We start from the raw sequence: 25,390 nt of genomic DNA on the forward strand, positions 1-25,390 counted from the left end.
AGGCTTCTGGAGCGCGGAGGAGGGGCGAGGAGGCCGCAGACGGGCCGCGCGCAGGGGGAGGTCTGCTTCCCAGAGACAGGCTTTATTTACAGCCCCTCACCAGAGCCCGAGCAGGCAGGGGGAGGAGCGGAGGAGCAGCTGCCCGCACAGCCTTCGGGAGGACCGGGGGAGCCTCGCTGTCACCTTGGGACGGTCACAAGCTGGCCCCCCTTCTCATCTCCGCCCCGGGTTCTGACACCTTTGCGGAGGGGAGGCCAAGGCCTGGTGAGAAAACGGTTTCTATCACCACTGTGGCTGGGAGAACAAGGTTTTGTGCAGAGGAGGCCTGATCCGCCCCACCACAACAGACGCAAAAGTGCCAGCCAGGTTCTGCAGCAGGGCCACCGGAGATGGCCGGAGATGCCACATCTCCTCCGCACAGATGCTGCTGAGATGAGCAATGCCACCTCCTTGGGGCTCCTTTCCCCCCAGAGGCGCCTCCGCCCAGGAGAGCCAGCCCCACAGCAGAGAATACAAGGAACCCGGGGCAGATAACACCAGCAGCCCTTCCCGCTCCCAGCAGGCTTCCCCTGGCTTCCGCGGTGGTTACAAAGCTCAGTCCATCCATCCAGGGAAATGCACATTCTGGTGGTCTAGACCCCAGCCAGAGAGGAGCAGCCACGTACTCTCTTGGGGGAAGAGTTTAGGAGCAGCATCTGGGAAAAGCTCTTTAACAACACAACACCCGGGGCAAAGGTGGCAAAGTCCAGCAGCCATCAGGGTGCGAAGTGAGCCAGGTAGGAGCTGGGTGAAAAAACCACCCGGCAGCTCCAGCTCATGGCTGCTAGGGGCGGTGCCCGCTTCAGGCTGCACCATCTTGGATTGTTCAACCTGGAAATTTGGATTCTTAGGTGATAGCTCTCAATTCTATTTAAAAAAATTTATGTTTATTTTTTGAGAGAGAGGCACACACAGAGGAGCAGGGGCAGACAGAGAGGGAGACACAGAATCTGAAACACACTGTAGGCTCTGAGCCGTCGGCACAGAGCCCGACTCAGGGCTTAAACTCACCAGCCATGAGATCATGAGCTGAGCCGAAGTTGGACGCTTAACCAACTGAGCCACCCAGGCGCTCCGGTATCTCTCAATTTTAAAATGATGGCGGATAAATTACATCAAAACAAAACATGGTGCAGTCTAAATGAAACACATCTGTGAACTGAATTGGGCCCAAGACAAGGTGGCTNGACTTTCCCCTCTGCCCCGTTTCCTCATTGGACCTGGTATCTTGGAATCCAATTCAGCCTCACATACCATCAACACACCACTTACCTTTGTAAACCTGCGTCATAGGTGCCATCACCCACGTAGATCAAGTGAAAAATTCAGGGGTCTGGGTGGTGAGCCCTGAAGCTTCAGCCCCACCCAGCCACCCCCCTCCATCTCCCACCAGCCCCCCAGCAATGTCTCCAGCCAGGGATTCCCGTGGCTTTCTCCTCATACACATGCTCTTAATGATGCAGTGTCTGAGCTGTCCATCCGTGCACATATCTACCACCAGCCTCCTTGAGCACATGTCATATCCCGTCGGGTGGTAATGGCCACGGTGGGGAAATGAGTTCCAAAGGAATGTCAAGTGTGCACCATGTTGGATCCACCTAGTGTCATTACCTCTCCTTTCCACTGAGCACTTCAGCTGAGAACAGGGCCCCTGGCTGAGCCTCCCAGCTGGATGGAGGGTTGAGGAGAGAGGAAGGGAAAAGGAGACTGGAAACAGTTTCTAATCCCAAATCCCCAAAGAAGTCTGTGGAAGCTCTGAGCTCAAAACGAGGCTTATGCCATTTGCCAGAGCACAGAAGCTGTCCTCACCACTGACACCACTGTCACCAAAGCTGAAATACAGACTGAGGGATTTGGGGTAGGAGGCTCTATGGGGCCTCAAGGCTGACAGGTTTCACAGAGGCACACCCCACCTTACAGCCCGCCCCCTCCCTCAGTCCCTGGGTTTTCCCCCTGTCCCTGCCCTGGCTGGGTTATAAATAGCCAGAACACATCTGAAGGGCTCTTTCAGCCACAATTCCTCATTTGGTTTGGGTGGGTGAGGCTGTTCCCAGTGCTTGGGAACAACCAGGCCTGGCATTCCCCAGGGCACAAGTGTGCCAGCCCAGGGCTCTATGCCAGTTTTTGTCTCGCACCCCACGAGCTTCAAGTGCATGGCAGGACTGACCCACGGCTCAGACATACAGGTGGAATGGGAGAAGGACCTGAAAGCCCAAGGGCCCCTCCTGTGTCCCTTCCCCCACCCAAGGGGGGGAAGCGCCCCCAGAAGTCTCTTGGAGTATGCCGGTCTTCATTCTCCATGCCCCTAACCAGCCTAGCTGGATCAACACCCATTTCTTCCCCAAACCCTGAAACCTCTCCCAAGCTGCTCCCTAAACATCCAAGGCATCTCTGCTCCACCCCACCCCAGCTGGTTGGAAATTCCAGTGAGTAACTAGAATGCCCTTCCATCTCCATCGGGCACACAGGCACCACTCAGAGGCCCTCAGTCCTCCCCCTGGGGGGGAAGTGACTCACAAGTCCCAGCAATGCCCCCTCCCTTTCCCCTGAGAATGCCCTGAGCCAGCCCTGGACCTGCGCTTCCTCCCTGCACCCTCCACACTCTGCTGTTTCGGCCTGGCTCCCGCTCCTCCTCTCCAGGAAGCCGCCTGCTCCGAAGGCCCCTTAACTGCCGTATCCCAAAGTCAGGGGCCCCCCTCTCCTACTCCTGGGCCTCCGCAGCCTGGACTTCCTCAAATCCTGCAGCTCCCATGAGCATGCTGGTGCTGCTCTGACCGCTCCGGTTTCGGGGGGCCCTCCTTACTCCTGCCTCCTTGAACACGGCATCGCCCATTCAGGACCCCTGCCTCAGCCCGCTGCTCTCCACCCCCGAAGAAGTCTTCCCTTCCTACTTCCAGGCCGATGGCGGCCCGTCACCATTTGCACCCCGGCATCTTGCTCACCTCCAAGCATGACATCCCTGCCTGCAGCTAGGTCTCTCTCAGAAGTCCCACCAACAGCCTGTTAACTCCACCCACCCACACCAAGTGCCCCCCACTCCCATGCCGGCTTCCCCTTCTGGCTTCTCCACTTCTGTGGCAGGGCCACCATCTTGCGACTCTTTCTTCCCTCGGGCCCCACATCCCTTTTACCGAGTCCCCTTCGTTCTTCCTTTTTTTCCCCTTTTTTTTTAAAGCCACCACCCCGACCAAAGTTTGCATCATCTCACCCCTGCACAGTCAGAATAATGGTCCATTTTGAGTCCTGATCTTGCCTGTCCATCTATCTGCTCCCTCGTTTGTCCCTTCATACCCAGAGAAGGCTTGGCGTTACAAACACAAATCTGGGAGACATAGCCGTTAGAGTGCTCTCAACCTATATGAAGTGAAGGACACAGGAACAATCAGCACAGTGGGGACATAGGACAAAGACACTATCCCTGCCTCAGAGGAAAAGCTTCACAGAAGAGTGGCTTCCAAGCAGCATCTGGAAAAGGGGATGAGTTGGGGGGCGCCTGGGTGGCTCAGTTTGTTGAGTGACTGACTTCGGCTCAGGTCTTGATCGCACAGTTTGTGGGTTTGAGCCCCTGGAGCCTGCTTCGGATTCTGTGTCTCCCTCACTCTCTCTGCCCCTCCCCCACTCATGCTGCTTCTCTCCCGCTCTCTCTCTCTCAAAAATATATAAACATTAAAAAAAGAAAAAAAAGAAAAGGGGAAGAGTTTGCAGGCAAAGGGTGGGAGGCCAAAAAGGAGAACTTTCTGTAAGCAAACACAGATGGAGAAGAGAATAGAAAAACGGGCAGGAGGTGAACTTGGAGATGTGAGCTGGAACCATGCTGCGGAGGGCGAGGAGCACCGAGATTTCTGACACTTGCCAAGCCCACGCTCTCAAAGCCACCGACAGTCTCCTCTCCCCAAACCCTATTGCCTTCCCTTACACTCATTCTCCATCCCTCATTCTCTGAGCCCCTATATCAGTAAGTATCTGTTAACTGCCTACTCTGCACTGGGCATTTGTATCACACCCACAAACGGGATGCTAGATCTACCACCTCGGAGCTGACCACCTTGGGGACAGACTGGCCGCTGTGAGCCACGGCAGTGCCAGGAGAGGGGCACAATCTCAGAACCGGGGGCTGAGGTCCAACCCTCCCGGGAAGGGGAACGCAGAAATGTCTATGTGATATTAAATGCTCACACCCTCTGAGGCAGCAACTCCACTTTAAGGGCTTTTTCTGCAAGAACATTTCTACAAGGGTGCGAAGATCTGTGTACGACATTCACTGCAGCGCAAGGCCAGAAACAGCCCCAGTGCCCAGCAGAAGGGGATGGCTAAGCGAGTTATGGTACATGTGTCACATGGAGGAGACATGCAGGCGTGTCACATGGTAAAATAAGGAGAAGTACACAACCGTCTCTTAACAGAAGTTCTGTCTGGAGGATGGCACTTTGGGAGGCTTTCACTTTCTACATTACATGTTTCTGTAAAGTCTGAGTTTTCAGTGAGGTAATCAGGGAAAATAAAGAAGTTTAAAAAAGAAGTGTGGTGAGTGCTCTGGCTGGGAAAGTAGAGTGAGCGGCGGCTCTCTCCACGGCACAGAGAGCCAGAGACANCTGAAACTCATCCCTCAAAGTGAACAGGGGCTGGCCATGCAGTGGGGGAGGCGGAGGAGGGCAGACAGGACTGGGGGAGGCACAATGAAAAGAATTCAGTCGGGTAACGAGTGTTCATTCAATCAGTCAAGGATATTTACTGAGCAGCTATTATATGCCAAGTGGTCAGATGGAGCAGGGTCTTGGAGGCATTGCTGAGGGTTGGATTTTACCATAAGGAGAGAGGGGAGGGCACTGAAGGGCTTTAAGCAGGGAATGATAGGACCATTGTTCAATGGTCATCCCTCCCACTGACATCAGATTATTCTTTCTAAAACATTGCTCACTCCGTGCCCAGCAGGAAGCCACCAAATCGGCCCAAACAAGGGCAGTGGGGCCCTTGCTGGTGACTCAACCAATCCATCCAAGTGTTGATGACAACCTCTGAAAGGCCGGCACATTCTCACCTCCAGGCATGTCCTGGGCTTGAAGCCCCTTCCCCCTCCTCTCTGACAATCAGGGGCACAAGCCCCACCTCCAGGTTTGCTGGAGGCCAATAAGAACTGACGCCAGAGGGCCAGTGCCAGGAGCAAGCAGAGCCGGCTACAGCCACAGATGGAATGAGATTCTTCATATTCCTGATACCTTCCTCCCTCTGCCTTCCCTTCTCTGGTTATAGAAGTCCAGAGAAGGGAAGGTAAAAATTCTATATACTCCAAAAATCATATATAGAATTTAATTTTATAAAGCAAATGTTGGGTTTGAGCCAGTACATGACACTATTTATACAGTAAAACAAAAACAAAACCAAAAAGAACTCCCCTAGATTCTGGATTCGAATCTCCCCTCTGCCTCAACATTTGTGTGACCCTGGGCAAGCCATTCAAACACGCTGGGCCTCAGTTTCCTCATCTGTAAAATGGGGGGTAATCATAACACCAACTCCAGGGTTGCAGTGAGGACTAGTCCACGCAGGGCAGTGCCTGGCGAGTGTCAGCCCTTAACAGGCACAGCCTACCCTCCTTTGCTTGGAGTGCTGGTGGGGTGTGGGGCACAGAAGCGGGGAGCCCTACTTCACTCCCAGCCTCGCCTCCCACCTCTTCCAATGAACCCAGTGCCCAGCCACACCAGACCATTCTCCTTTTCTCAAACCTCCAGAGAGTTTCCCACATTTCAGAACTTACACAGGCCTCTTTATCTAGAATGTTCCTCCTGACCAGTGCCCAGGCAGAAAGAACACTACCTATATCTGAGGCTGCCTCCTACATGCTTCCCACCCTGGTTGCCCCACCTGAGGTCACATGACTCCTCCCTTCGGACGCTGTACATCTTTCCAGGCTGTTGCACAGATGGCCTTGAAATAGAGGGAGTGTGTGTGTGTGTGTGTGTGTGTGTGTGTGTGTGTGTGTGTATGAGAGGGGGTTGGGGTAACCCCCGTTCATGCTAATTCCCCACAGCAGTTAGAACAATACCTTGCAAAACGTGGGTGCTCAGAAAATACTTAGTGAGTAGAAATGGAAGCTTACAGGGCAAAGCAAAGGGTCTCTCAAGAAGATAAGTCAAGGGGTTGAGGTTGGATGGATGATTCCTATGGAAACTGGTCACATGATATGGGTGCCTAGGGCCAAAGGGATCACAGTCCTCCGAAAGGAAGCAAGCTGAGGGGGAAGGAGGGGTGAGTACCCCCCCGCCCCCGGCGCCAAATGCAGTGGGCCAAGTGTAGCTTTATCTCAATTTCCCAGCACTTCCCTCCTTCCTTAGCTCACAATCCCCTGGCAGGGGGGTGGTGTCCAGGAAGGTGGGCATAAGGGGAACACCCTCGCAGTGGGGGCCAGGGTGGAGGGAAGGCAGGTTGTGGCCAAGTGAGAAATGGCCCAAGACAAGTCTAACCTCCTTCCAGCCCCTGGGCTCTCCTCTGTGTGCCCCTCTTCGCCTTGGATCCTCCCTGACGGTGCCCTCTGAGGGCCCCTCACCAGGCAAGGATGCCGCTGGGGGCTAGCAGGGTCAGGCAGGTCCGAGGGCAGCCAGAGCCAGGGACTCACGGAGAACTGGGTTCACGTCCCAGGAGAGATTAAAATTCAACTATCCCCTCGGGAACTGGTCCTCTGAGTAGCACAGGCAGAATGAGGTGTTCTCACAGTTACTATGTCACTTGGTTTTCGCGGCAGCCCTTCCAGACAGGAGGTGTTTATCCTCGTTTTCAGCTGAGGGTACCAAGTCTCGACAAGTTGCCCAAAGCCACACAGCCAGAAAGAGGTAAAAGAAAGGCACTGAGGGCCCTGTCTGGAAAGGTAGCAGAGAGGTACCCACTCACTGGGTGTGGGACCTTAGGCGGGTTGTGTAACCTCTTTGCACCTGAGTTTCCACGTCTGTGAAACAGGGCAGTAATGGTGCCTTGCTCACAAGGTCATGGTGAGGGCTAAGTAAGTTAATGCCTAGAAAGTGCTGTACGAGGGGCGCCTGGGTGGCTTAGTCGGTTAAGCGTCCGACTTTCGCTTAGGTCATGATCTCGCGGTTCGTGGGTTCGAGCCCCGCGTCGGGCTCTGTGCTGACTGCCAGCTCAGAGCCTGGAGCCTGTTTCGGTCTGTGACTCCCTCTCTCTCTGACCCTCCCCTGCTCACGCTGTCTCTCTCTCTCTCTCTCTCCTAGGGGAAAAAAAAGTGCTGTACGAGTGCCTCCACTTCCTAAGTGCTATGGAAGTGTTTCTCTTCTTTTTTCTTTTAATTTAGAGAGGGAGAGAGAGCATGGGAGGGAAGGAAGGCCAGAGGGGGAGGGAGAGAGAGCGAGAGAGAGAGAGAGAGAGAAAGAGAATCCCAAGTAGGCTCCACGCTCAGCACGGAGTCCAACGTGGCGCTCGATCCTAGGACTCTGGGATCAGGACCTGAGGCAAAATCAAGAGTCGGATGCTGAACTGACTGAGCCATCCAGGGGCCCCTCTGGAAGTGTTTCTATGCGTTCTCTTCCTTCCGCCACACGGGCAGGATGGTGAGGGGTCCGGGGACTCTCCAGACAGAAGCAAGCAGTCAGTAACCCTGAGGGTGGAAGGCTCAGCAGTGCATCATCCCTGTGAAAGAAAGCGCCGGCACCCACTAGTGGAGAAACTGGGTGACAATGACGGAAAACGGTCCGTGGGGCAAGGCCCAGCCTGCTGGCAGGGAGGCGCTCCGCCCTACTGCGCAGGGGCAGAGCAGGGGCGGAGCACAACCGCCCCGCCCCCGCCTTTGAGAGGACGAATGCCTCGCTAGAGCACGTTCTCAGGGGCGGGGCTTGCAGAGCGCTCACTTCGCACGCAGTTTCACCCCAGCCGGTGTGATGACGTAGGTCAGTCAGCCTCGCTGCCCCACCTGCCGAGACTCCAGGGCCTCAAGTGCAGAGAATGGGCCTGGCTGAGCTCACCCTCATAGCCACAGTGCCCGGGACCTGCCGGGGCTCAGCATCCCCTCACTGAATAAACGTCACTTTGGAAGAAGCCTTACGGGGCGGGCAGATGTGAAATCCATTACGGAACTCTGATCCCAGCACACTGGCGGGGAGGGGCGGACGCAAACAGGCTGTGAGAGCGACAGGGATGCTCCGGGTCAGCCCGGTGTGGGCAACCACGGAAGGCCAGATCCGAGCCACGTGGGCAGAGGGCATGGGCCAGAGAGGACCTGCTGTGGAGGGGGCTGAGGTTGCAACCAGGGCGCTATGTCTCCCGACATCCTACCTACTTCCTTGTCCACCCAGACAAGCCAAGGAAGCCCCCTGAGCCTTAGTTTCTTCACCTACAGGTGCGGTGAGGGTTCACCCAGTGAGGGGAGGAGTTAGGCGGCAATGAAGCCCATGGGCTTCGAGCTCACCACAGGGTAGGGGTGGGTCCCAAACATCCAGAAAGGATCCAGCAAGGCTGCTGAGACAGGAGGCTGGCAACTTGAGGAGAGTCTGTCTCAGATTCCACTGGAAGATGTAAACTCCTGAGAGAAGTAAAGACCATGGCAGCGGCTCGCCCTCCCAACCCAGGCCTCTAACAGCGTCCAGAGGCACCAGACTGGGACACAATCTCACATGCTCTGGCTCTCCACGTGGCTTCTCCATTCACCTGGAAGCAACCTCAAATCCCAAAATCCAGCCTTCGGAAGGGGCTGAGGAAGGAAAGAGGGAGCAGCGATTTGTCCGAGCTTCATACCCTGAGACTGCGTCTGACTCCTTGGCCACTCGGTGCTACTCAGTTCAATCCCACAAACAGCAGACGAGGACCCCCAGGTGCCAGGAGTGCTGAGGGGGGCCATGGAGATGACCAGGGATTGGGGCTCCTGGCACGGCAGACCTGTGCCACAAGTAACGCTACACTCTTCCCAAAGAGCAAAGGGCTCAGCGAAGGGCTGTTGAAAGCTTCACAAAGGAGGTGGTGTCTGAGCAGACTTGGTAACACAGCGCAGGTTCTGGCATCAAAGAGACCCGAGTTTACACAAGTCTCTGGCCCACTGGCTAGCCTTGGGTGAATTATGTCACCGCTGTCAGCTTGTTTCCTCACCTGTAAAATGATGATCACTGCACCGACTTCATAGGGATCTGGGAGCCCTAAATGAGGCAACCCGTGTAAAAGGCTCCGTGCAAGTCCAAGCAGCTGTGATTATGGGGAGGGGGGATGAGAAGGACAACAGTGATCATTTCAACGCCCCCCACCTTTACTTTGGATTCTCCTGCTGGCTAAAGTCTGAACCTCTCAATTCGCCCTTTCATTAGGTACCTTTGACCTGCGTCTGGATACCACAGGAACTACAGAGTGAGTTCGACACTGAGCAGTCCCACCGACATGGGTACAGACGCTACAATTTGCAAAGCGGCCTGCCTGACGCTGGCTCGTGGAAACCTCACGACGGGGTGTGCGGTCAGGAGGGAGGAAATTCTCAGTATCTTCCCTTTACAGATGAGAAAACTGGAGCCAGACAGGGAGAGTGGCATCCCTCAGGTCACACAGCTAGGAAGTGACAATGCCCAGATCTTTTCTCTGCCTGGTTTCCACTTTTCACTGCGTCTTCCAAGAGGGGAGACAGAGGAGCCTCTGGCTTGTGGGGAGCAAGCCTTTCTGTGAGACCACGGTCCTGGCAGAGGAATGTGGACCCCAACTTGGCAGCCGAGATCAAGAGTCCCTGCCCTGCCTTCTTCCCCAGGTGAACTCAGGCACTCTCAGTTAAATCGAGCCACCACGATATGAGGCCCTGGCCCTACTAAGACTCTCGCTCAGCCTGGGCTTGAGGAGAGTGAAGAGTCTGCAGGGCAGGGCTTGAGGTTTCCCCCTAATGCCTAGTGGGCGGCGCGGCGGAAGCACACCGAAGACTGAGAGCCACAGAACAAGGCTGCAGGGGGTGGGTTGGGGAGTGAGGAGGAGGGGACATCAAGAAGCCTGGCTGCCCCCGGGCTGACCATACCTGGCAGGACCTGATCCAACCCCAGAAAGAAGGTTCCAAAAAGCGGAGTCAGTTCTTGTCTAGCAAATAGGCATTAGACCAGGCCGTTGCAACAGTCTGGGCTCTGGCGAGAAAAGTCTTGCGGGTGCCAGTCCCCAAGCACCCACAGTGAGCCAGACCCAGTGCGGCAGGCTTTAACCCGAGCCATCCCAGTCTCCCCTCGGCCACCCTTCAGGCAGCTGGTCCTATTTCGAGATGAGGAAAGTGAGGCTCAGGAGGGTCAGGGCACTCATCCACGGCCTTACAGCTAGAGAGCAACAAGTGTTCATCTAGCCAAAGCTCATGCTCCTTCCGTTCTCTGGGCTGCTGGTGGAGTGAGACTGCCAAGATTGTTACATTTATGTGTCAACCTGACTGGGCCACCTGTACCCAGACATTCAGTCAAAATTATTCTGAGTGTGTCGGTGAGGGCATTTCTGAGTGAGGTTAACATTTGCATCAGGTGACTCAGTATAGCAGCCCCTCTCCCTGATATGGGTGGTGGGCCTCATCTAATCAGCTGAAGACCCAAATAGAACAAAAAGGCCTAATAAAAGGGAACTCTTCCTGCCAGTCAAGCTGAGACATAAGTCTCTTCCAGGCTTTAGCCTCACACTGGAACACTGGCCCTTCTTGGATTTTGAGCCTGCTGGCTTTCAGACTAGAACTCACACCATTTGGCTCTGCTGGTCCTCAGGCCTTCAGGCCCAACCTGAAACAATACATCATTCCTGGGTGTCCAGCTTGTGGACTATAGATCTTGGTACTTCTTGGCCTCCATAATCAAGTGCACCGATTCCTTATCAAAAATCTCTCTACAGAGGGGCGCGCCTGGGTGGCTCAGTTGGTTAAGTGTCCAACTTCGGCTCAGGTCATGATTTCACGGTTTGTGAGTTCAAGCCCCACGTCAGGCTCTGTGCTGACAGCTCGGAACCTGAGGCTGCTTCAGATTCTGTGTCTCCCTCTCTCTCTGCTCCTCCCCGGCTCATTCTCTGTGTCTGTCTCTCTCAAAAATGAATAAGCATTAAAAAAATAATAAATCTCTCTACAGATATAGATAGCCATCCCATTGGTTCTCTTTCTCTGGAGGACCCTGACCAAATACAAAGACCAAACCTTAGGCTTCCTGGCACAGGTTGGCTGCATATAGGGGTGTGACATGCCCCGCTGCCAGAGGCCAGACATCTGAATACTTAGAACAATTGTCTGATTTGGTCCAAAAGTCCCCTTGGTTCCCAAGGCCCCAACAGGAAGCCTGGCAGGGAGGGGACCTGCCTAGCCAAATGAACACAGCCAAGTAGCAAAAACCTTGGTTTTCTGCTTTGTTTGGTTTGTAAACCAAAATAGCGCCCAAGTACTCAGGAAGGGGTGTGTCAACTCTCTGCGGTACCCCAACGTAAACAGCAATACTTGCAGAGTCCACTAGATGGCGCCAGTGACCCAGAGGAAAGGGCAGAAATGCAACTAACTCCAGGAAGGAAGGTGGGCAGGAAGAGGGGGTTCATCAGACTGGAATCGTCACCAGGATCTCCAAGTTGGATAAATGCCCCCCACCCTTATCTGGCATCACTTCTAGCCAATGGTGTAAAGAAATAAATTCCGGGGTTCCCAAGCACTTTAGTCAGTTCTCACTGTAGCATCTCTGGATTTCAAAGTCCTCAAAAAAACCAAGTTAGTCACTCATGAGCCAGCAAACAAAATGGGCAGCGACAAAGTGAGGAAAGTCACTGGCCCAAAGCCTCAGAGCTCCAGGCAGGAGGGGGTCTCCTGTTGTGCCCCTGACCTGTTTCACTGAAAAAAAAACCCATCAGTACCTTTCACCAAGGAATCTAAACATCGATGGGCAAACGCGCCACTGAGGTGGTCATGTGACGAGGGAAGGACCGGGGCAGGACGCAAGGAGGAAGGCAGGGAGGGTGGGGGGAGGGAGTGAGGGGGGATGAAAATGGCAGAGGCACTTGGCTTTTCAGCAAGCAGCTCTGTTTGGCCACCCGTTCTCGACTCTCAGCCAGCATTCTTGGCTCTGGGGTGGCTCCTACAGTGAATCTCCCCTCACCTGCTCACATGGAGTAGCAGCTGAGTCCTCCAGGGGGCCTCTGAGCTCTGTTTGGCCAGAGACCTGAAGGCAGAGATGGGAAGCAAGAGTTTTAGCCTTGTTTCCCCTGGTTGGCCTCAGTTCACGCCCCAGAATACTCTGTCCGTCACTAGCAAAAACCCTGCCCTGCATGTCCAAGATGGTGGACTCTCACGTTCCGTAGGATGACTGGGCAACGCCCCAGAATGCCAGCTGTGGGGGTCCTGAACCTCACCCGTCCCCTCCACCTCCCACCTGCCCCCACCATCCGTTTCCAAACTTGCCTGCCTGGCAGCCACGAAGCTCTCCCTCAGCCTCTGTTGCCATGGCAACAATGTGGCTTCCCCCAAGTGGGAAGCCGGTTGCCAAGGCCCTTGTTGCCAAAGGCTATAACAGCCACCCCGGTGTGTGAAGAGGGGGTGAGAGCTCTGAGGAGAGGTGGAAGGTGGCCAGGGAGCCTCGGAGGGAAAGAAGCAGGGGGCTCTCCAGAAATGGTAGAGTCCAGGCAGCCCTCCTGTGGCGCGGAGATTGCCGGGCCCTTCTGGAGGGGAACGAGTATCTCACAGCATCTCAGTGACTGCCCCTCGGGGGTATTAGAAGGAGGAAAGGGGTCCCCCACAGAACACATCTGGACAAGCCCTCTACCAAGCAGGGCCAGGCACTCCAAGCCCCAGCCCCCCAATGGAGGAAGGGCTTTGATTCTCCCCAACTCCAGAAAAGCGGCCCCCAGGAACCCCTCTGTCTTGCCTGCTCATGTATCTCAGGTGCACGCATACAGGCTGGGCCCAGACACCGCTGGTCCCTGCGGCCAGGAACAGCATTAATTACAAGCACTGCTAACCTCCCGGCCTGTCTCAAAGCACATACTTAATATTCCTTGTAAGATGCTTCTCTTTGGATCAGAGCTCTCATCAGTCGACAGGAGGAGAGGAGGACACCATTAGGGCCAGTTCCCTTCCAGAGTCAACAGAGGAGGGCAGCATGGGGGCCCTTGATCTTCAGGGAATGTTATGGAAGCAGCTCGCTCCACCCCACAGGGAGCACGGAGACCAGCCTCGCTTTGCTGAGCCGGCATCTGTGCGTTTACAGCCCACAGGTCACGTGTGCACCTCCGGCCCAGGGAGAAGGGCCCGTTCCCTCCCCCAGGCCCCATCCTGCTAGAGAGGGGCTGGAAGAGAACGCTGAGAGGAAGTGAGGGTGTCCAGAAGGCAGGGGAAGCAGATGGCTGGTAGAGGAGGCAGAGAGAGGTGCAGGGGTGGCAGAGAGAGCAGCAGGTGGTGGTGCGGAGCCTAGTCTGAGAGGGGCCCAGGACTGGGATGAGATGACGAGGGCAGCAGGTCCGCATCTCCCCAGCCCTGCTCCCCCAGCAGCATCCCAAGCAGAGCCTGGCCCGTGACACCCCTGCCTGCCTCCCCCTGTCCCCCAGAACCCCCTCTTGCCCACCCCAGAAGGAAAAGCAGGTGTACCTACCCCAGGCGCCAGCCCCTCGGGTGGGGTGGGGGAGATGCTGTCCCCGCCGCCCTGGCCACGGGCACTGAGCTGGGGCGACATGGTGGGCGACTCGTCGATGTACGGCATGGTCTCCGAGCCCTCCGGGGGCCCCTTCTGCTCCTCATTCCCTTCTCCGTCGTAGTCGTCTGCCCCGTAGCTGAAGTCTGAGACAAGGAACAAGAAAGGCCACTGAGAGTCCTCCACCAGGGCTGCCAGGGACTGATAGCGCAGTGGGCGCCGGCGGCGACCCCCGGCTGCCATGCCCCCCGGTGCAGCATGCACGGCCAGGCCCAGGCGGGGGCTGCGCGGGGGCCCCGGGCCTCGAGAGGGGCTGGGGAGCGCCAGCAGGTCCCGGGGCTGCAGTTCAGGGGCTGCTGGGCGTCGGGGAGGAGCGGCTCCACTGTTGCCACTCGCTTAAGAGCATGTCAGTCGCGGATTTCGAGCCGCGGTTTCCTCTGCCTCCTGCCTAATTCCAAGTCTAAAAATTCACAGTGGGAGCAGGAGGCAGGGCGCTGCCAACTCTCCTCTCTGAGTCACCATTTTGCTTTTTATAGNCCTGAGCCCCTCCTCCTTGGGTACCATTTGTACACCGAGCCGATGCCTGGCATGGGGGGCAGAGCAGGTTTCGGGGTGGAGGGTGGAGGCACCGCACCGGGGAGCCCTCGCTCCTCTGAACGAGGCGCCTGTGCAAGATGGAGCCCACGGCTGGCACAGTGTGGGCGAGAAGGTGGCTCTGGGGCCTGGCAGGGACATGGTTTCACAGCAGACTCCAAAGCCGGCACTTATTTCTAGAATTTCAATGGAGGCTCCCTTCGGAGAAGAGGGAAGAAAGGGCTGCAGCGAAGTGGAGCTGCCGTTAACCCCCTTGGTGCTGCCGGCACCAACCAGGCCGCAGAGCCCACCCACGGACACCCCTCCCGGGAACAGCGTGCCGGGCTGAGGGGGCACAGGGCAGCACCCCGCAAAGCCCCGCAAGCTCCACCAGTGGGGTCTCCCCTGCAGCAGCACCAGCCATCATCTCACGGCCCCTCCCCCACCGGGCTGGGCCTTGTCCCATCGTCTGCTCCAGCTCACTTCTTCCGGGATGCTCTCCCTAGGGTCCCAGCTCAGAACCACAGCACGTGGCCTTCTAGCGCCTCTGTTCATCTTGCCCATTTGTCCCTGCACGCCTGGGGCAGGAACGGGGTGCCTCAGTCACTGCTGTGTGCCCAGAACCCAGGGGCCGACATGCAGCAGGATCGCAGGAAACGTGCGTGGAGCGAATGCATGAGCAGAGGAATGCGCTGTCCCTCTCAGGTCTCAGGCTTGAGCCAAATTCTCCACGGGGCCCTGGCTCTTCCTCTACTGTCACAACATACCAGCCCCAGGGCAGCCGGCAGCCTGAGAATGGTGTCAACAGGTCACCAGGGCGTCTGGCCACAGCTATGCTCAGTCCAATCTGGCCCTTTGGCAGCCGACAGCTCCCCGAGCCCTGCTGCACCTGCTCCCTCTGACTTCCTCTCCAGTCTCTGCACTGACGGCCCATTAAGCTGTCAGAGAACATAAACTATTATTTTTTTTTCCCAGAACAGGCATGCATGCGAAGAGCCCCAGGATCCAGCCGCTGCAATGTGTGTGTGCCCTGCACGTGGAAACGGCTCACTGACCAGAGCACACGGGGCCTACGCACAGGGCTGGCGGCCGGTGAGCCGACTCTACTTCCAGGGGCAGGAGGGAGGAAGAGAAGTCACAGCATCCATGCTGCCCGAGTCTGGCACTGGTAGGGGGCCCGGCTGTCTAGGGAGACCTACCCACTTTGGAGAAGCACAGAAGGGAATGGAACATCACGTTAACTTGCCATCTCTCCTCCAGGAGGCTCCTGTTAGTGTCCGGAGTCCCAGTCGCGGGGGTCTGAGCTACGGTGAACCCTGACCCGGCCAACAGTTCGGATTCCAGCTGACCCTCCCGTACACTGACCTATACTTCCAGGGGTCACAGGACCAGGCCCGTTAGTCTCGATTTGTTTCCAAGGGGCAGAGGGAAACAACAGGGAAGGGGTATGACTCGCCTCTCTACCACACCATCGGGAGCTGCCTGGGTCATGGCAAGGCGGGAAGGTCTCTGGTAGCCTTCCCTCACATGTGCACGGTTCAGCCTTATCAAGTGGCAGCCAGGGACCTGCGTCCCCTGATCCTCTCAACCCACCCGCATCTGGAAGGCTGGTCTTACCATCTCCCATTTGCAGACAACGTCTCTGAGTCTCAGAGAGATTTGTCCAGCAAGGATCTGAACCCAGGTCTGTCTGCAAATGCCATCCTTTCCCCTTTGAGCTTCACGGATCTTCCAGAGAAATCTACTTCCACAGCTCTCCTTGTCAGGGGAGGCTGACCAAAGCGGGGAGGGAGGGGTGCCAGCCATAGCAGTGGGGGAGGTCCAGAAGTGGAGAGAATGCATACAGAGCTCTCTGCAAATGTTCTTAGATGCTTTTCCTTTCATTCCACCCTCTGCGAAACGCTGACAGCCCAGGAAGTCGGTCAGAGACCCCGGAGAGCCCTTACCAGGAAAAGGGAAACAAAAGATATAGAAAAGACAGAGAAACCAACCCTCAGAGAAGGAAGGAGTCCCGGGTACTCAGGAGGATGGAAATCTACCAAGCACAGGCTTCGGTTTACAAGAGGCCGTGGACAGAAAGGCTGAGTTGACTATGGCTTGGCCACTAGGTCTTAAAGAGAGAAGGCAGAACAGGTTCCTAACAGTCAATATCCATTTCCCCTCCTGGTAACAGAAATATCATTACATTTGGAGTGGCAGTGTGCCCAGTGGCTAGCTAAAAGACTACTTTCTCTAGTGGTGTGGGCCACGTGAATAAGTTCCAACCAATCAGATCTTAAGTGGATATGTGTGAAACCTCAAGGAAGGCTTCTAAAAAAGACTGATTTAACTAGAAGGTATGCCAATGCCCCTCTGCCCCCATGTTTCCTCCTTCTATTGCCAGTCTGGAAAGCAGATGGGATGGCTGGAGCTCCAGCAGCCATATTAAACCAATGAGGAGACGTTGAGGCTAGAAGCCAGCGCCAAAGATAACTGAGGAGAAAGCTAGGAATCTGGGCTGGAGGTGGCACAACGAACTGCCATAGCACTCCAGGACTGTCTACCTCTAGACTTGTTTTAGAGGAGAGGGAAAAAAATGCTTATGTTATTGAAGCCAGTATCATTTAGTTTTTATGTTATATGTAGTCAAATTTAATTATTTGACTGATCCAGATGATTTTCCTTGACATTTTGTCTGAGTGCTCTTCCTACCACTTTCACTGTTCCTTCTAAGTCACCTTTGTGGAATCTTGCTCCGCCCACCCCTTAAAAATGGGTATTCCTTATATATCCTTACAATAGATAAGGGGCCATTAAAAAGGGACAAACTGCTGATACACGGGACAACAGAAATAGCTCTTACAAGCATTATGGTGAGTGAAGAAAGCCAGACAAAGGAGCACATCCTGTCTGGTTCCACTTACATGAAGTTCTAGAACAGACAAAACCAATCTGTGGTTGAAAACAAAGAGAAGATAGCAGTTACCTCTGGGGTAGGGAGAGCAGCTGACTGTAAGGGACACAGGCAACTTTCTAGGGTGATGGATGTTTTGTATCTTGACAGGGATTTGGGGTACACAAGTTGATGCCTTCACCAACTCCATCAAATACATATAAGATGTGTGCATTTCACTAAATATTGAACTCCAGCGAATGATTTCCATGCTTAACTGTTGCAGTGAAGTGTACTACTGTTTGCAACTGACTCCAAAGTGCAAAAGAAAACAAGATGGAGAGGTGCCTGGAGGGCTCAGTCGGTTAAGCCTGAGAAAAAAAAGTTTTTTAATGTTTATTCATTTTTGAGAGAGACAGAGTGTTAGCAGGGAGGGGCAGAGAGAGGGGGAGACACAGAATCCGAAGCAGGCTCCAGGCTGTCAGCGCAGAGTCCGACATGGGGCTCGAGCCCACAAACCACGAGATCATGACCTGAGCTCGTCGGAAGCCTAACCGACTGAGCCACCCAGTTGCCCCAAGCATCCATGAGTTCACGAGTTCAAGCCCCGCACTGGGCTCTGTACTGAGAGTGTGGAACCTGCTTGGGATTCTCTCCTTCCCTCTCGCTCTGTCTCTCCCTCTTTCTCTCTCTCAAAATAAATAAACTTAAAAAAAATAAGAAACATAAAATGTTAGCCTCCCTTGTAATCAAAGGAAATTGATTGTGTGTGTGTGTGTGTGTGTGTGTGTTGCGATTTTTCTATCAAATCAGCAAGGTTTAAAAAAAAAATACCCAAAGTTGCCAGGGAGCAAGTACTCTCAGAAATTCATGGAGGGTATGGGGGTGCACGTCTCACTCAGGTGGTGGATGGTGCAACTCTTGATCTTAGCGTTGTGAGTTTGTTGTATGTAGAGATTACTTAAAAATGAAATCTTAGGGGCGCCTGGGTGGCTTAGTCAGTTGGGCGTCCGACTTCAGCTCAGGTCATGATCTCTCAGTTCTTGAGTTCGAGCCCCATGTTGGGCTCTGTGCTGACAGCTCAGGGCCTGGAGCCTGCTTTAGATTCTGTGTCTCCCCCTCTCTCTGCCCCTCCCCTGCTCATGCTGTCTCACTCTCAAAAATAAATAAAAACATTAAAGTTTTTTTAATAAAATTAAATCTTAAAAAAAAAAGAAACTCTTGGAGGGCATGTACCACAGGCGGGCACAGCTTTTCTAAAGTCAGTTTGGGAACTGGTTTGGAAAGCTTTATTTGTTGGCAGAGCATTTAACCCAACATAACCCTAGATTATGTCCTAAGAAATTAATTACAAGTGTATCTACAAATAAGGTTACAAGGTTATTAATCACAGGGTTCTTTATGATTGTGAAATATTAAAAACAACCAAAATGATTAATTATAGGGAGCTGGTTGAGTAAAGTACGGTATTTCTCCAAGATGGACTCCTACATAACCATTAAAATTATATGGATGGTGGATATCATCTTTTTAAGTGAAAAGGGAAATAACAGCATGTACAGTATGATACTAGGTTTGAAAAAGTAAAAGAGTCTGTATGTGCACAGGATAAATACAAGGCAACAGCACAAAACAATTATAAAGCCCTCAGATTCCAAGAATTTGGGAGAAATTAATACATGATCTCTGCCGTTTAGAACCGTAGATACTGCTGGTCTCCTAACCAGTATCCATCTTCCCTTCTCCCCTGCTTAACCTACACAGGTTTCATACGAGGTGGCAGAGGACACAGTCCCAGGCAAGATACTCCTTTTCTCTGCTTCTCTTGCAGCTAGGAGTGGCCATTCGACATCATTCGGGTCAATGAGACCCAAGTAAAGCATGATGGGGCCTCAGCAAGGCTTTGCTTGGATCATTAAAAAGGTACTTCTTGCCTTAAGCACAGACATTTCCTTGATGCTGTTGAGCTACTGAATCACACTAGAAATAGTCCATCTTGCTTTTTATTTAAGTGAAAAATATAAGCCCCTATATGTTGGATTTTCTGCCTCTTCAAACACATTCCTGCGTGATATCCTTCCAGGCCAGCGAAGAAGGCTGTCCAATAAGCAATAAGACATCCTAGGTGCTATGATAAAAGTACCTCACAGGTGAGGCAGAGAGGAGGGAGGAGGCAACAGTGTGGGTTAGGGGACAGCTGGAAAAGCTTAGGTGGCACTCAAAGGGACGTGGTTTATTTATTTATTTTGAGAGAGCGTGAGTGTGCACAAGCAGGGGAGGGGCAGAGAGAGAGGGACAAAGAGAACCCCAAGCAGGCTCAGCACTGTCAGCACAGAGCCCGATGCAGGGCTTGAACTCACACGCCATGAGATCATGACCTGAGCCAAAACCGAGAGACCGAGGCTTAACCGACAGAGCCACCCAGGTGCCCCAAAGGGAGGTGGTTTATTACTGTGGCTGAGACCAAGACCCTAGGGTCACACAGCCTAGCTTCCAATCCAGGCTCCATCACTTCCTAACCTCTCTGTGCTCAGAAAAGTGCCTGGCACAGTGCAGCCGCCCATAAATGGACATTGGTTAACCGAGTGACTGTGAAAGAGGATGATGAAGGGGCTAAGTGCCCAGGCCTGCTTTGAGGATTAACTGGAATAATGCATGCGAAGCACTTAGCACATAGTAAGCACCCAATAAATCTTAGTGGCTATTATTAATATTATTAATTGAATCTTGAAAGATGTGTGGGTGCTTGCCAGGCGGATGGGGATGGGAGCAGAGTTCTAGGCAATGAGAAGAGGCTTGGCAGAGGCAGAGCGTGTAAAACAGCAAGGCCCCTCTAGGGGACTATAAATAGCCCAGCACGGCTGGGACACCGAGCGACCAGGAGAGCAACATGGCAGATAGCACTGGAGAAGCGGCACAGACCGGCACACTGAGGGCTCACGAGCCAAGCGAAGCGTTAGGCAGGACCCACTGGGGGCCGCTGATCTGGACCGTTACCTGCTGTGGGGTCTTGCCAGCCACATCATTGCCAAATATCGCTAAACTTTAGATAATGCCGCTCGATGCAGAAGTTCCACTCGAGAGAAAGACAACGCAAGCAGAATCCCGTGACTTCCGAATCTCGTAGGAGTCGTCCGGATTGGGACCCCATGTGAACCTGGGGTTACCTCTTCCAAGTCTATAATGGAGTCTGTGCCAGATGACAGAACATGAGGCGACCGGTGACAGACATGGGGACCTCAGACATGCTCTTGTTGGGCAAGGTAAGAGCTGGCCTCGGGGTGGGTTCAAACCCAGGCGACCAGCCCTCATTTCCACCATCCTAAGGTCTGGTAGGTGCAAGGGGAGAAAGGGGTGCCCAAATGGCTGGAGGCGCACAAGTGTCAAGCTGTTTACAACCTTCCTGAAGACTGCCCAGCACCGGTGATGGATGGACACGGCCAAGACCATGTCCTGGTGCACCCAACCTCCAAAACAGATGCTGGGAGCGATTTGGGGGGGGGGTCTTTCCAACCCCTTCCTGGACACTCTAAGAACCAGTGGGTGCAGGACAGAGTGAAGTTCTGGGTGTGGAACAGTCCGGCCCTCCCAGCAGGGGTGCTACGAAGGCTGATATGAGGTGATGAGCTTACTTCCTGCCCGAGATCGGACACAGGAGTGGGGGAGGGAAAGCTTGGGAGAACAGCTGAGCGCAGCCCGGTCCTGACCATCATTCCCACCAAAGCGGCATCAAAAGTCTTCAGAGACCATCCAAAGTCTCCATCCGCCACACCGTGCATCAGGTGGTAACACAGCACAGGGGCACAGACACCATTCTTGCCCCCTGGGATCTCCCAGTGTGGTCCTACGCATGCGTGCTGTCCTCTGTATCCTGGGCACAGCCTGATTTCATCTTCCAAGTCACCCCATGACGGACAAACCTTACAAACAAGTTGAGCAGATTCCAAGAATTTGGGAGAAATTAATACATGATCTCTGCCGTTTAGAACCGTAGATACTGCTGGTCTCCTAACCAGTATCCATCTTCCCTTCTCCCCTGCTTAACCTACACAGGTTTCATACGAGGTGGCAGAGGACACAGTCCCAGGCAAGATACTCCTTTTCTCTGCTTCTCTTGCAGCTAGGAGTGGCCATTCGACATCATTCGGGTCAATGAGACCCAAGTAAAGCATGATGGGGCCTCAGCAAGGCTTTGCTTGGATCATTAAAAAGGTACTTCTTGCCTTAAGCACAGACATTTCCTTGATGCTGTTGAGCTACTGAATCACACTAGAAATAGTCCATCTTGCTTTTTATTTAAGTGAAAAATATAAGCCCCACAACGTGGTGGGAGCTAAGACCCCAAGGCTGACTTATAGTCTAGGGTCGTATCGACCATGCCAGAGCTGGGCTGCCATAGGACTGAAAGAACTGTGTTTAATCAGCTCTGAGGGGGCGCCTGGGTGGCTCAGTCAGTTAAGTGTCTGACTCTTGATTTTGGCTCAGGTGGTGATCCCAGAGTTGTGGGATCGAGCCCCGTGTCAGGCTCTGCGCTGAGTGTGAGGTCTGCTTAAGATTTTCTCTCTGTCTCTTTCTCCCCCCACCCCTCTCTCCGCACCTGGGCAGCTCAGTCAGCTGAATATCCAACTTCAGCTCAGGTCATGATCTCACGGTTCTTGAGTTCAAGCCCCACATCGGGCTCGCTGCTGTCAATGCAGAGCCTGCTTGGGATTCTCTGTTCCCCTCTCTCTCTGTCCCTCCCCCACTTGTGTTCTTTCTCTCGCTCTCAAAAGTAAATAAAACACTGAAGAAAAGAAAAGATCCTCTCTCTCCCTCTGCCCCTCTCCCCCTCACACGCTCTCTCTCTCTTAAAAAAAGAGCTCTGAGGATTGTCAGCTGGTTGGCTCCAGGCCTCTCTGAGTGTCAGTGTCTCATCTCTGAGACAGGGATAACAGTGCCCATGTCACAGGCTGGCTGTAAGATGACATTAAATAACCTAATTAGGTTAAGGAACTTGGACAGTATCTGGGCGGAACAGTCCTCAGGAGAGGTTGGCTGAAGGAGCAGGAGAGCAGGAAAGCAGGCTGGACGCCTTCAGGGCCCTGTGACCCCAGATGACCCGGGAGATACCAGCGGGAGCCCCTCACTGGCAGCACAGCACTAAGGTGAGGCATCCCTGGACCAGCATCTCTCCTATGGAACAAGCACCCTCCTTCTCAGTATCTCCTCCTCCACAGCCGATGGGGGAGGGGGGAGTGCAGGGCAGCACGATGGTTAAGGGCACACGTAGGCTTTGAGCCAGACTCAGGTTAGAATCCCAGTATTCCCACCTCATAGCCATGTGAGCTTGGGCAAGCTACGTAAGCCTCCGGATCCTCAGTTTCTTCATCTTATAAAAGGGGACAACATATCATCTCATGAGTTTCCTGTGGGGTTCCAGTGAGAAAATATTTGCGAAGCACCTGGCCCAGGGCAAATGCTAAAGAAGCAGTAATTGTCGTTACTACCTCGTCCCCTTCCGAAGCAGTAAGTGCCCTCCGGGATCTCCTAGTTCTTGGAAAACAAACAAAAAACCAAGGCTTTGGACACAGAACTGGGTTAGGCTCCCGCAGGCCTTCCTCCAACAGCTGGCCCAGCTGTTCCTCGAGCAGCCTAAATTCCAGAGGCTCAACTGCTCAACATTGAGGAAGGCAACATAGGTCATCAGAGTAGTTTAACTCTTAAACTTCAAGACAACAGTTCCAACCTTTGCTGCACACTAGAATTCCCTGGAAAGTTTGGAAACTACTGATAACTGGCTCCCACTGCAGAGATCCAGGTAGAGTTGGTATGTTCCGGGGTGGGGTGGGGTGGGGAGGGCTGGGCATAGGGGCTGTTAAACGCTCCCCAGGTGATTCTACTGTATTGTAAGTCTGAGAACCTGCAGATTGAGACCATGGAGTTGAATGGAACTGGGAAGCCATCGGCCACATGGTGTGAGAAGCGCAGGAAAGGTAACTTGCAAGGGGGGGGGGGTTGAATTAACTTGTGAAAAACGAGGTCTACTGGGGAAGAGGCAGAGGAGGCAGATGTAAAGGGCCTGGCTCAGACTGTACACTGTGGCCAGCTGTCCCATTCATGCAGGGGCTGCGGCAGCCCCCTGGCCCACAGGATAGCCTCCTCAACACTCCAAGGATTTCGGGGTGTTAGGCTTGGAGCAGGGGCACTAACCCAGCAAAGGGACAACTGGAAGACAGGGCATCAGGGACGCAGCAGCTGGTTCCTGGAGGTGCCGCTGCACTGTTGGGAGTTGGAGAGCTCGGTTCTGGCTCTGCCTGGCTGTGGGGTACAGACTCAATGCCCCCACCCCCGAGGGGGTGAGGCTCAGCCTCTGGTTGCCATGGAGATTCGATCAGATCCTCTACCTCCAAGCTCCCTTGGGGAGGTAGGCGGACCAGGGCCACTTGGAGAAGCCAGGGCCCCAACACCAGAGACAAAGGAATCCTAGGTATTGGGGTTCAGTGGCAGAAGCCTTCAGCAGGTGAGGAGCTGCCAACGGCCCTGGGCAGAGAGGGGAGACTGGCTTCACCAGGGTCCAGGCTCCGAGAGATCAAAGAGAAATGCTATTATCTGCACCGTGTTTTACAGTGAACAAAGCAAGCCCGAAGCCAGGGTCTCACAATATACGGAGGTTGTCAGAGTAGATATTACTCCCCCATTTCAAACAGAGGGAAACTGAGGTTCAAGAGGGTCTAGGTCTTGTCCAGGGCCACCTGGCTAATAACCAACTGACCCACAAATTAGAGTCTACTCTTTGGACCAAGTCCATTGCTTTCTGACTTTGACATAATCAGCCACCCTGGCCCAGGCTGGGGCCTACAGTTTCTAATTGCTCCGTAGAAAAAGCAGTTCTAGGCCCACTGAACATAGAGGAATTCTGGTGCAGAATGGTTAGATGACCTTGCCATAATGGAGGGAATCTTTATGCATAAATGAACAATAGTCATTCAACAAGCATCCCCTACATTATTATGTGCCAGATGCAATGAAAGGAACAGAACCCTCGCAGGACTGGAAGCCCCCACCACTACTACCAGTAGCCTATCAGCCAGTCAGTGGGTTACAATGAGTCAAGCCCGGCACCAGAAGTCGGACAAATCTGGGTTCTGGTCCCAGTTTTTCTGGACTTTCTGCAAAGTGCTCAATCTTTGGGAGCCTCCACTTTCTCACTGTGAATTGGGAAGACACGGCTGTCCTGCCCACCCCATGGGGCTTTTCTGAAGAGTGATGTAAGCTACCAAACAAGACAAGCGTTTCACAAACAGCGTAGCATTCGATCAATCAGACAATAAACATTCCTCTACAAAGAAAGTCAAATTCACATGCATTTGGTCTTTGGTATATTCTGGTTTCCCCCACTAGGTGGCAGGAGTCCGAAGGGCAAGGACGCCCCCTTCTGGCACTGGGGACAATATTCACACCCAGCTGAGGCTTGGTGGAGACAGTTCCCCTAAAACTTCTCCGAATCTCCTCCCCTAACAACCAATTTAGTTATTTAGGGTCTCGGGCCAGGAGGTCACTCTGACAAATCCTCCAGGAGTTCTCGCCCTTGCTGCAGTTAACAACTCTAACTTGTCTGCCGCTTCCCCCTGAACTCTCATGAACTGGTGACAAGGATCCTGGACTGATTAGATTTAAGGCTCTGCTCTTCTTCCCCTCTGCCTGCTGCTGGTGGGAAATGCCGCTTGGCCCCAAAGAGACAGAAGACGGAGTGGACAGGAAGCAATGAAAAGGGAGAATCAAAGGACTGTTATGACAATGACTTTCAAATCCAGTCCCACTTATCAGCCAGCTGGGATGGCCTCCTTAAAGCCCCTCTCCCATATATGGTTTCATGAGTCCCTAGAGTGTTTATGAAGAATTAAATGGCTCTCAATCTAGTGCTGAGAAGCAGGAAGGGACAGTTCAAAAAACAGATAAGTAAATGTAAGGTCCAGAGGGGCCAGTAAGATCCCTAAAGCAGCCTTGTACTTTGGTAGCAACCAGGGTTAGAATCTACAACCTCTGCCCTCCCTCCATACTAGGGGTTCCCTTCAATCGCGGGGCCAACTGGCCCAGCATGCACATGCTTGCAACCTCTCCCCTCCCCCCCGACACACACCCGCAGAAGCAATTCATATCTGTGTCCATTGCTGCCGGGAGCCCAGATTCGCTGGCATTCAGCTCAAGCTGTGGACTCTCCACAGAGCTTCCCTGGACCTTAAAAATAATTCTATTATTGAACAGGACCATACAAAATTCACGTCCTTCTCTGTCCCCTCAGCTCCAGAGTGGCAGTGTTTCTGCATGTTCCAACTTCCTTTTG

General features: G+C 53.7%; 1 protein-coding gene across 1 annotated transcript in view; it reads right to left on the reverse strand.

Annotated features, from left to right (window-relative positions):
* ABR (ABR activator of RhoGEF and GTPase) overlaps positions 1-25,390 on the reverse strand; it is a 186,533-nt gene that overhangs the window by 79,620 nt on the left and 81,523 nt on the right. Inside the window, 1 exon segment of the mRNA XM_077749651.1 lies at positions 13,584-13,768. Coding sequence (XP_077605777.1) covers positions 13,584-13,768 — 185 coding nt within the window.

The sequence above is a fragment of the Crocuta crocuta genome, unplaced genomic scaffold, assembly GCF_008692635.1.
Source record: "Crocuta crocuta isolate KB4526 unplaced genomic scaffold, BGI_CrCroc_1.0 scaffold149, whole genome shotgun sequence".
NCBI classification, from domain to species: domain Eukaryota; kingdom Metazoa; phylum Chordata; class Mammalia; order Carnivora; family Hyaenidae; genus Crocuta; species Crocuta crocuta.